Source organism: the organism of the source record quoted next (assembly GCF_019968985.1).
Source record: "MAG: Porospora cf. gigantea B chromosome Unknown PgB_NODE_800_length_10866_cov_132.449, whole genome shotgun sequence".
NCBI classification, from domain to species: Eukaryota; Apicomplexa; class Conoidasida; order Eugregarinorida; family Porosporidae; genus Porospora; species Porospora cf. gigantea B.
Genome location: NW_027179267.1, coordinates 1 through 10,866, shown reverse-complemented (window position 1 = coordinate 10,866; position 10,866 = coordinate 1). Strand labels below are relative to the sequence as shown.

At 53.1% G+C, this 10,866-nt stretch overlaps 7 protein-coding genes across 10 annotated transcripts; 5 read left to right on the top strand and 2 right to left on the bottom strand.

Annotated features, from left to right (window-relative positions):
• Positions 1-435: 435 nt before the first annotated feature.
• On the top strand, positions 436-939 carry KVP17_003142 (uncharacterized protein; the record flags this gene model as incomplete). The annotated part of the gene is made up of 1 exon (XM_068520116.1): positions 436-939. One exon carries the CDS (start codon positions 436-438, stop codon positions 937-939), a length of 504 nt encoding a protein of 167 aa, XP_068371715.1.
• A 170-nt stretch (positions 940-1,109) lies between these two features.
• Positions 1,110-1,757, top strand: KVP17_003145 (uncharacterized protein; the record flags this gene model as incomplete). Of its 2 annotated transcripts, XM_068520121.1 has the most annotated exons (2): positions 1,110-1,207; positions 1,235-1,757. In XM_068520121.1, the coding sequence occupies 2 exons, from the start codon at positions 1,110-1,112 to the stop codon at positions 1,755-1,757; spliced, it is 621 nt and encodes a 206-aa protein (XP_068371720.1). The 2 variants fall into 2 exon arrangements, with proteins under 2 accessions (XP_068371720.1, XP_068371721.1); XM_068520122.1 differs by lacking the exon at positions 1,110-1,207 and having other exon boundaries at positions 1,302-1,757.
• A 55-nt stretch (positions 1,758-1,812) lies between these two features.
• KVP17_003140 (uncharacterized protein) lies at positions 1,813-3,126 on the top strand (the record flags this gene model as incomplete). Its single annotated transcript, XM_068520114.1, has 1 exon — positions 1,813-3,126. One exon carries the CDS (start codon positions 1,813-1,815, stop codon positions 3,124-3,126), a length of 1,314 nt encoding a protein of 437 aa, XP_068371713.1.
• Positions 3,127-3,903: 777 nt separating this feature from the next.
• On the bottom strand, positions 3,904-4,197 carry KVP17_003141 (uncharacterized protein; the record flags this gene model as incomplete). The annotated part of the gene is made up of 1 exon (XM_068520115.1): positions 3,904-4,197. One exon carries the CDS (start codon positions 4,195-4,197, stop codon positions 3,904-3,906), a length of 294 nt encoding a protein of 97 aa, XP_068371714.1.
• A 128-nt stretch (positions 4,198-4,325) lies between these two features.
• KVP17_003144 (uncharacterized protein) lies at positions 4,326-5,507 on the top strand (the record flags this gene model as incomplete). Its single annotated transcript, XM_068520120.1, has 1 exon — positions 4,326-5,507. One exon carries the CDS (start codon positions 4,326-4,328, stop codon positions 5,505-5,507), a length of 1,182 nt encoding a protein of 393 aa, XP_068371719.1.
• A 179-nt stretch (positions 5,508-5,686) lies between these two features.
• On the top strand, positions 5,687-6,727 carry KVP17_003143 (uncharacterized protein; the record flags this gene model as incomplete). 3 transcript variants are annotated; one of them, XM_068520118.1, is made up of 5 exons in its annotated part: positions 5,687-5,846; positions 5,884-6,001; positions 6,091-6,329; positions 6,367-6,487; positions 6,514-6,727. In XM_068520118.1, the coding sequence occupies 5 exons, from the start codon at positions 5,687-5,689 to the stop codon at positions 6,725-6,727; spliced, it is 852 nt and encodes a 283-aa protein (XP_068371717.1). The 3 variants fall into 3 exon arrangements, with proteins under 3 accessions (XP_068371717.1, XP_068371716.1, XP_068371718.1); XM_068520117.1 differs by lacking the exons at positions 5,687-5,846; positions 5,884-6,001; positions 6,367-6,487; positions 6,514-6,727 and having other exon boundaries at positions 6,158-6,346; XM_068520119.1 differs by lacking the exons at positions 5,687-5,846; positions 5,884-6,001; positions 6,091-6,329; positions 6,367-6,487 and having other exon boundaries at positions 6,524-6,727.
• Positions 6,728-6,892: 165 nt separating this feature from the next.
• On the bottom strand, positions 6,893-10,477 carry KVP17_003146 (uncharacterized protein; the record flags this gene model as incomplete). The annotated part of the gene is made up of 1 exon (XM_068520123.1): positions 6,893-10,477. The coding sequence occupies one exon, from the start codon at positions 10,475-10,477 to the stop codon at positions 6,893-6,895; it is 3,585 nt and encodes a 1,194-aa protein (XP_068371722.1).
• Between the last annotated feature and the right edge of the window lie 389 nt (positions 10,478-10,866).

Below are 10,866 nucleotides of genomic sequence, written 5' to 3'. Positions count from 1 at the left end.
ACTATTCCTGTTCCTGGAGGAGGGACCACTACTGCCCCCACGATTCCTGGAGGCGGGACCACTGCTGCCCCAACGATTCCACCAATTCCAGATCTCCCAACCTTCACTGTGCCCACTATTCCTGTTCCTGGAGGAGGGACCACTACTGCCCCCACGATTCCTGGAGGCGATACTACTGTTTTCACCTTCCCCAAAGCACCAACCATCCCCGACTTCACTGTTCCAGGCAGTACTACTATTTTTACCTTCCCTCAAGCGCCTACCATCCCGAATTTCACCCCTCCAGTGGCCTGATGTGCGTTGTCTGTTGTCGTGTGACTTCTACGAATCTGAAATCGCAACAGATGCGCAAGCATGATCTGCTAGCCCCTTCACGATAGTCCGCTAGGACAAAACGGCCAGTTAAATAGTGACTTTCTAGGCCAGGCAGAGAGAATGGCCCCCAAGTTCGACCCGAACGCCGTGACTTACGTCTACCTCCGACAGTATGGAGGCGAAGTCGGCTCTTCTGCCGTGCTGGCCCCCCAAGTTGGAAAGCTCGGACTCAACGCCAAGAAGATCGGTGACGACATTGCGAAGCAGACTGCTGCGTGGAAGGGCATCAAGATTCAGGTGGAGCTGAAGGTTCAGAACAGGCAGGCCACTGTTGGTGTTATCCCGACCAGCACCGCTCTCGTACTCAAAGCTCTCAAGGAACCCCCACGCGACAGGAAGAAGGTCAAGGAAATCAAGCACTCCGGAAACATTACTATGGATAACGTCCTCGAAATTGCGAAGACCATGAGAGACTCGGGCAAGGGGATTCCTTCCAGAGAGCTAAGCGGTACGGTTTTGGAGATCCTAGGCACTTGTATGGCTGTTGGTTGTCAGGTTGACAACGAGGCTCCTCAGGATATCCAGCAGAGAATCAAGGCGGGTGAGCTCGAAATCGAAGCTTGAGTGTCTATTTTGGTGGCCATTCCAACTATATAACGTCGCTGATCCTTTGAATCTTTTGGAGGCCATTCCCACCATAACGTCCAACCTTGAGTGTCTATTTTGGTTGAATCGAGGCTTGCTTGGGTGTCCATTCATTTTACGTCGCTGATCCGACAGAACCCTCCATTTTAATGTCCATCAGATCTGTCGCCTTCAACAAGCCAAACAGCATTGGGTATGTCCGAATAGGACTGCTGGTATCAGGCTCAGTTTTCGCGGGGAACAATTGGTGAGGAGCTGGTCGTGCACGATACAGGCCTGCTTTCGTCGTGTGCTACTTGACGTCACAGGTTCTCGACATAGCGGATGGCGTTGTTGCTCGTATGTTTAACGAATGCACTGAGTTTGGAGCCGTCTTCGATCAGATCATCGACAGACATTCTACTATCTTTTTGTACTTAGCGATCGTGTCGAGGTGGCCCTCTCTCCTGTTGGGGGTAGTGGCCTTCGCATACCTCGACATTGGAGGTCATTGGATTCACACGCTTGCATCTGCTCGCACTGGAACCTACCATAAGGACGTCCCAGCGGAATGGAATGTGCTTCGGTGGTACTATGCCAAGCGTTGGGGGATGGGACTGTGCCATGTATCCTACGAGGTGTTCTTTACCTCTCTTTATGTGCTGAGTCTGGTGGAAGGCAAGCAGTTGACTGCTGTCGTGAAGGGGCTAATGGTGCTGTCGAGCCCATTTATGCTGCTTAAGACGTACACCAATGTACTTCAAGGGCTGTGGGGGTGTTTGAGGCTAATTCAAGAGGATGTGGGCAAGCAACAGTGATCTGCATTTCGATTGACCTTCACTTCAGTAAAAACTTGGCAAACCCCAAATTCCCATGTGCGATGAAGAGTGCAGCCCAGCCGAAGGCAGTATGGTCGACATGACCGACATTCCAGACGAGGAAGAGCCCGAGGAGGCGTCCGAGCAGGTCCAGGTGCCTACATGGCTCCCGGATATGCCTGATACAGCGTCTGCAGTATTCTACAGTGAGGAGCCGCTGTTTTCGGTAAGGATCCACCCAACAATGAGCGATGTGGTCGCTGTTGGCGGCCAAGACGACTGCGTCCGCATTTTTCGAGTGGAGGCGGACCCTGACACGCCATTCTGTTTAGAGATTCCGGATGAGGATGTGCCAGAGCACCTCCAACCTGTGTTGAGATCCGTCAAAGACAGAAAGCACGTAAAGAATCAGAAGCTCTCGCTTCTATTCTCTCTGCAAAGAGAAGAGAGTGTTGCGACTCTTGCCTGGAGTGCCTGCGGAGAGTACTTGGCGGTTGGGCGGCTCGACGGCTCCACGAACATCATTAAGCTTTCAGCGGAAGGCGCTGCGCACCTCCACGACCTTGAAGGTCCATCCAGCGACGTGGAGTGCATCCGCTGGCATCCAAAAGGCCCTGTACTGTTGGTGGGCGCCGCCTCCGGTGAGATCTGGATGTTCTACGCCCCCAACGGGAGCTTGATGCACACGATTCCCGGTCACGGAGACGTAGTTTCGGGCCTCGCCTTCGGAGCTGGCGGGAAGACTGTCGTTTCATGCTCTCTAGACGGCTCGATGCAGTGTTTCGAGGTGTCTACTCAAAAGACTCAATGGCGGATGCGCTCACTGAAGGAGCAGTCTCGCAAGAAAGAATTCCACTCTGCGCCTGTCACAACCTTGGATGTGCACGAACATACTGGCGCACTGGTCACGGGCGCGGAGGACGGATCTGTGTGTTTGACCAATCCCGATGGTAAGTTTCTCAGTTTTGGCCCACCCCACCGGGGACTCGTCCACGACGTAGGATTTCACAGAAACGCGTTCTGCTCCGCGTCGGCCGACGGTGTCGTCCGCGTCTGGGATTTCGGGGTCAAAGACATTCGCTGCGAATTCCGGCATGGGTCGCTGGCTTTGGACCACGACTACGAGGAGGACCAGTGGGCTGTTGTCCAGGCTAAGTGGCTCGGAGATCTTCCATTCATACTCTCCGCAGGCCTCGATTGCACGGCGAGACTCTGGAACGTTGCGAGCACCAAGTGCTCTCGTATTCTGACTGGACACACCGGACCTATTCTGGAGATGTCATGGACGCTGCTGAAAGCTGATTGGGTTCGTGTGGCTACCGTGTCGGATGATTGTAGTCTCAGAATTCATGATGTCTGTTTGTTGTAACTCGCATTCGTTCCACGGTGTCGACTTCGAAGGGTACACAGGGTTGCTATTGCGAAGGGTTGCTATTGCGAAGGGTTGCTATTGCGAAGGGTTGTTATTGCACAGGTACACAGAGCACACAATTTCTGCACCATGCTCAAGCCCAATCTCCTGGCAGCAGACGTCGAGAAAATCGCGGAGACGATGCCCATCCTACCGGCACCTCGACAACTTAGCCCTTACGACAAGCCCATTCCCGGCTGGCGAGAAACGCGAGTCTTAACAAAGAAACCGCGACGCCGTTAAATGATTCCATTTGTGCTGGAACTACTCATGTGCCGGCCAAACCACGAAATCCCGCCCCCAGCATCGCTCAACGCGACGGCAAAAAATGCTTGTGCTCCACAGGGCAGCGACAAGGCATAGATCCTGAAAGCGAGAGAGTACAGGCGGAGAGATTACTAGAAACCCTAAAAAGACGGCCACGTCAGCAAAGATCTGTTCGACGAATGCAGCGCACTCACCTTGAGAACCATACAGGCGCTTTTCAAATCCAACTGGAGAGCGGCGACAGGCACAACACACACCGCAGCCGCACCATACAGCACCACAGACCTTGACGTTCCTGGAAGTATTAAAACTCTAGCTGAATACTCACTGCATAACGACTCTGTGTCCCATCGTAACTCCCAGGCTCCGTATCGACTGAGACAGAGCAAGGCACTCAAACAGGCTGCGCACGCGCTGGCCAGCAGGGCCTGAAGTTGGAATCGACGTCCGTACCCACTCGTATATCTCCTACGGCAGCCCGCCCTCCAGACAGCACCAGTAGAACGGGCTTACTCCGGTCAACCGTTTGCGGGGCAGGTGATCTGGTCCAGTCGTCGTGCAGACAGGGCACCGCGAGGCCGGGCTGGCCTCCCGGAAACCGGAGCTGGAATTGTGAGTGAAAAAACGGTCAGACAAACCCACCATTGCCGGGGCTCTCCCAGTGAGCTCCCAAGTCTGAGGCTGAGAGAATACCGCCGAAGCCATTAGCATGTAGTAGGGTGACTCCACTTCCTCAGGGTCAAGGAAGGGCGTGCCAGGCATTTACCTATTTTGAGACTGCTGGGAAGATATGGTGTGTTTTCAGGTGTGTTTACGTGCCACCTGATTCTACCGTGTGTTCCAACCCTCTCTATCCTCTGGAGCAGTTCCGTGTGAAATCGAGATTTAGGATGTCGCGACTCAAAGAGGTGAGCGACTTCGATGCCAGTGAAGCCTGCCCCGTCGTGGAATGTTTCGAGGATATGGGTCTCAAGCAGGACCTCTTGAAGGGTGTCCTAGCTTACGGATTTGAACGGCCATCTGCGGTTCAAGCTCGCGCTGTCGCGCCCATTCTTAAAGGACGAGACGTCATCGTCCAAAGCCAAAGTGGAACCGGCAAAACTTGCGTGTTTTGTCTGGGAGCTCTCCAGCTTGTGAAGCCTGCAGACCGAGACCCTGCTGTGGTAATTCTCAGCCCCACTCGTGAACTTGCTGAACAGTCGCAGAAGGTTTGTTTGGCACTCGGTAACTACCTCAGCGTGCAGGTCCACTGCTGCATTGGCGGAAAGAAAGTCTCCGACGACATCCAGGCCCTCGGCGCCGGCGTGCACATCGTCAGCGGGACCCCAGGTCGTGTAACCCACATGATCGAGGAGCGGCATTTGGCTACGCGCAACGTGAAGATGCTCATACTTGACGAGGCGGACGAGATGCTCAATCGTGGGTTTAAGGACGCTGTGTACGGCATCTTCCGTTATCTCCCTCCGAAGACGCAAGTGGTACTCGTCAGTGCAACACTCCCTCGAGAAATTCTCGAGCTTACGAGCAAGTTCATGGAGAATCCGTTGAAGGTGCTGATCAAGAGGGACGAGTTGACTCTCGAGGGCATTCGTCAGTTTTTCGTTGCTGTGGAGCAGGAGAAGTGGAAGTTCGATACCCTCACGGACCTCTACGACACGTTAACGATCGCCCAAGCGGTGATTTTCGTTAACACCCGCGAAAAAGCAGCTTGGCTTTCGAAAAAGATGACTGAGCAGAACTTCACCGTCGTCAGTATGCATGGTGACTTGCTGCAGAAGGACCGCGACGCAATAATGAAGCAGTTTCGTTCTGGAGAAAAGCGAGTTCTGATCGCCACCGACGTTTGGGGTCGAGGGTTGGATGTGAGCCAGGTCAGCCTGGTGATCAACTACGACCTCCCTATGAACCGCGAGTTATACATTCATCGAATAGGCCGCTCAGGGCGGTTCGGACGAAAGGGCGTAGCAATTAACTTCGTCAAAAGCGAGGATATCCGAATTCTGAGAGACATTGAGCAGTACTACTCCACGCAGATCGACGAGATGCCCATGAATGTAGCAGAACTTATATGATTGCGTTGCATAACTCTGGGAATATCGCTAAAAATGCCTCGATCTCTGTGCCCTGAAATGCTCGACACGCCAGAGGCTTTGACACACAGGCTGCTGGTACGTTGTGTTTTCAGATATTGATGGGAAATGTTGGTGATTGTAATCTTGTCCAGCCAGCATTTGACGCATACATCTTTGACATGGACGGTGTTCTGTGGCGAGGTAGCAACACTCTGAGTGGCTCTCCCGAGTTCGTAAGAACATTGGTCGCTGCGGGGAAAAAAGTGCTGTTCGCGACGAACAACTCACTGCAAGAACCGGCCCATTTCGTCAACAAGCTGAAGGCGCGCGGTTTCGGAGGTAGGCCTCGAGTCATGGTGGAGATCACCTCTTCCAGACTTCCCGCTTTCCTCGATCGTTTGTCCGTCAGTTGTGGTGCCAAGCGTACTGAAAGCACAGAATATTGAGGGGAAGGTGTTCGTTATTGGCAGTGAAGCTGTGAAGCAGGGTGTTCGGTAGGTTCTCTATTATTTATTGTTGTATGGTTGTCTATTATTCACCTTGATCTCGTTCCATCTTTCTGTGTCTTCATTTTCGTTTTCAGGACACTTCATAACGTCGAAGTTGTAGACTCTGACTCCTTTAATGATACGTTCCCATCCCCCGCTGAAATGCTCACGGTTGAACCCGACCACACTATACAGGCTGTCGTCATGGGCTATGATCATCGTCTCAACTACATGAAGGTTGCCTACGCTAGCATGTTGCTGAAGGATCGTAGTACTGCCTTTATCGTTACCAACAAGGATGTCATCCTTCCCGGACAGATGTATGATTTGCCTGGTAGGCGGGTTGGTTGAGTGGGTGTCACATGTTCCAGGGGCGGGCTCTCAAATCGCCTGGTTGGAGTCGGCCTGCTGTCGCTCAGCGGTCAACGCAGGCAAGCCTGAGAAGTGGATGATTCACTACTTGCAGGAGACAGCGGGGGTAGACCCTGAAAGGTGGGTGCGTATAGTCCTTCTGACAGCAGGGCCCTCATGATCGGCGACAACCTTCTCACTGATATTGCCTTCGGCCAGAAGCATTGCCGGGCTTCACTGCTGGTCTTGTCTGGCGTCTCCACTCAGGCTCAAGCTGAGGATGTACGGGAAAAGACACCGGAGTTAGCGCCGACGTTCATATCACCTGGGTTATCTTCGATGGTGGAGCACGTGGGCAAAACCATCGACGGCGCCTGGTAATCAGCAACGTGCAAAAGTTTAGTGGGTGGCCTGTTGCATGTACTAGAACAACCTGTGCCTGTAGCAGAAATAACTGCTAGAACAACGCAACAACTTTTCAGTGTCTGCTTCGACGACGTCGGTCTATGCAGCAGTGAATTCGTAATCACGTCACCTCGCACCTGCTTACGCCACAGACAGCACCAGCTTAGGCATGATATGCATAGAAATCAGCTCCTGCATAAGCAGCTTGCAAGCGTACGGAAGGAAGATCTGAGAGACTTGGTTGGTGTTGCGGCATGCAGGGCATTGGAATATCTGCTGAAGAGGGTTGGCCTCGCAGAACATGCCACAGAGGTCACAGACGTGGATTCGATAGGCGTCTGACTGGTCGAAGAGCCTTTCCTTGAGCATATGTGCTGCACCGTGGGAGATCATGCAATCACGTTCCATTTCCCCAAATCGCAGACCGCCTTCTCGAGACCGACCTTCCATTGGCTGTCTCGTGAGCATCGTGATGGGTCCTCTGGCCCGGGAATGCAGTTTGTCGTCAACCATATGTTTAAGGCGCTGGTAGTATGTGGGTCCGAAGAAGACTTTGGAGGGTATACGCTTGCCCGTGTGCCCGTTGTACAGCGTTTCGTTCCCGTGTTTTTGGTATCCCGCGGCTTGCAAACGTGCGGATACCTCTCGCACTGTCAGCGTGGTAAAGGGCGTGGCGTCGCCCTCCCCTCCTTGCAAGGAGGCAACCTTTCCGAGTAAACACTCCACAAGATGCCCAATTGTCATTCGACTCGGAATGGCGTGTGGATTCATGATGAGGTCTGGTACGATGCCGTCCTGGTTGAACGGAACGTCTTCCATACGGTAGGTGATCCCGATTGTGCCTTTCTGGCCGTGGCGGGAGGCGAATTTGTCACCGATTTGAGGCACCCTAACCGACCTAACTCGTACTTTGGCAAAGCGGAATCCTTTGTTGTTCACTGTGAGGATTACCTCATCCACCACCCCGTTCTCAGAGGACCGAAGAGCCAAACTGTTGTCGCGTTTCTGTTTCTTCTGAACGGAACCTTCGAGCTCATCAGATGGGATGGGCATCGTCTTGCCGATGATGATATCGTCTCCCAGCACTCGGGAACCGGGTTCCACTAAGCCGTCACTGTCCAGCTTCGAGTAGTCACCTCTGCGCAACCCGAAACAAGTTGAGGGGTCTGGCCTTTCGAACTGTTCGATCTTAACGGAGCCTTGATGGCGCTCCTCTGCCTGATAACTCCTGAAGAATACTGAACGGAATAGACCGCGATCTATGCTCGACTGGTTCAGAATCAGCGAATCTTCTTGGTTATAACCCGTGTAGCACATAATAGCGACGATGACGTTGATGCCGGCGGGTAGGTGACGGAACCGAAGGTACTCCATGGACCTTGTGCACACCAGTGGCTTTTGAGGGTAGTATAGCACGTGTGACGTCGTGTCAAACCGTACCCGAAAATTGGTAGCATAGACACCCATTGCCTGCTTTCCCATTGCTGACTGATACACATTACGTGGGGACTGGTTATGGTCCGGGAAGGGTATGATGGACGCGCATACGCCTAGGATCATGGCAGGATGAATCTCGCAGTGGGTATAGGTGGAACAGTACTGGGATGAGTTCTTGAGGTCGCTGATGAACATGGATATCATGCTAGTCTCCTCTTCTTCGCAGTCCAGCAGCTCAATGCACCCTTCTTTCAAAAGCTCAGGCCACCCATACTCCTGGCTGGCGTCGGTCAGTCGTTGTACGTGCTGCTGGGTGATCACCAGCTTGTTTTGCTTCACGACGTAGAGAGGACGCATCGCGCGTCCGCTGTCAGTGAAAATTTTGATCTCCTTGTTCAGCACGTCAAGAACGATCGAGGTTTCCGGAGGAATAGAGCAGTCGCGTCTCAGCTCGCGGATGACGCTGACGAGCATAGCGCTGTCGTCGTAGCACCCTGACCAAGATCCATTCACGAAAACCTTCACCTTATCCTTGATGGATACGTCGGGAGGTAGCTCGTCAAGAGTCTCCATACCAAACTCCACCAGAACCTCGATAAGTGTATCCTGCACGCTTCCCACGGAAATCTGGCACATCAATGCCAAGTTCTTCACCAGGCCCACAGCCTGCCCCTCGGGAGTCTCGGCGGGGCAGATCATGCCCCAGTTGGTATTGTGCAGTTGTCTGGGCTTGGCTATCTTGCCTTCGCGTCCTAAGGGTGTGTTAAGCCGCCGTAGGTGGCTCATCGCGGACATATAGGTCAGTCGATTCAGAGCCTGAGCCACACCGGATCGGACCACAGATCCATCTCGGCTCTTACCCCAGTTGCCGGTTGCCAATTGGTACTGCAGTCCTTGGGTGATTTGCGAGCATGTACGAACGGCACCTGCGATGTCGAAGGGCTTGCCATGATCGATCTGGTTTTGTAAGTAGCGTTTTACTTCCTTGGCCATCTTTCTGAATAGCTGACCAAAGGATGACGCCATCAACGACCCCGACAGATCCAAGCGCTTCTTGCCGAAGTGATCTCGGTCATCAGGTTGGATACGGCCTAAGGCGCCCAATGCCAATCTGTGAACCATGTAGCCTATGAACCAGGTCTTGCGGCCTTCACATCCCGGAGCGGTCCCGACGTGCGGCAGCATCTCCTTTTGCAACAACTCACGGGCATACTGGATTCGGTGCTCTCGAGAGGCGCCTATGGTCGGGCCCCGCTTCCCAATGAAGTCGAGACAGACCTGCTGAGTCGAGAACATCTGAGCTTCTTCCAAGCTGGGTTTCAGGAGATTTAGCATCTGCCTATCACGGAAGTCATAGCAGATGCGCTGAAGAATATCCTTATCCGCTACGCATCCCAGCGCCTTGAACAGCAGGGCAATTGGAATCTCAGATCGGATGGAAGCTATGGTGGCCACGATCTGGCCTTGACTCTTTGATCGGGCAGACGAATCATTCTTGGTCCGCATTTTCACGGAGAAGGGGCTCGTCGCCTGCATTCCTTCTTCTTGCGACCTCAATTCCGCCATCCAGTTGAACTTGGACGGCTGGTTCTTCTGGAAAACGTAGACGAAGTTGTTGGCCATTCTCTCTTGGCCGATGAGGACCTTCTCCATGCCGTTGACAATAAAGTAGCCGCCCTGATCAAAGCAACATTCACCCGCATTGCAGAGATCCCGCTCAGGCATTGAGTTCAGCCAGCAGAAGGATGACCTGAGCATCATCGGGATCCTACCCAAAGCTACACGTTGGTAGGTGGTCTTATCCACCACCACATTCTCTCCGTTGGAGTTGGTCCGGCAGGTTTCCTGCTCAATGTCCACGTACACAGGGGCAGCGTATGTGAGAGAGCGGAGTCGGGCTTCTTGGGGCCATAGGTGCTTGACACTGCCCTCCTTCTCCTCTATGCTCGGTCTGTTCAACGACAACTGACTAAACTTCAGACGATACACCACTCCAGAGTCAACGTCGTCCTCAGGCCTGTACTGTGACACAGGTCGCACCTCGATCGGAGGATAGTCGTCCACTGTTTGCTGCATCTGGTACTTGATAAAGTTGTCAAAGCTCTCGATCTGTTGACTTGCCAAACAAGTCTTCTCGAAGAAGGAGCTGATCACCACCCAGGAATCCTCCTGCGAGAGATTCTCGTCTAAGCCCTCCAAGTCCTTGTCTACATCTATCTCGGACGCAAACGCCGAGAGCTCCGGCCTTGATTCCCCGCCAAAGAAGGCTGTCTCTGTTTTGACGTCCATGCAGCGGTTATCCAGATTTAAGACCCCACAAGCTCCGACTATGAGACGTCGGAAAATAGCAAATTATTCGAGGGACAATGGGCAACTCTGATGATTTAGGCATTTGTCTGAGGCGTCCAGTTCTGCTATTCTTGCAGACTGGCATTGACGACTATTCACCGTAACTGATTAGGGAGACGGTGTGCGGGGACGAGATGAATAAAGTGCCGTTCGACCTAGAATGAGAATACTTATTACTCTTGATAGGGTTTGGGTGACTTTGGGATGATCAAACAAGCATATAGCGGACTTTTCTGGCGACAATTGAGTGCTGACTGGCGGGGCGATGATCCCTGTGGGGAGCCTAGGATGATTTCTTCTTTCTGACTGATGACGAGTCCTAGAGCCAT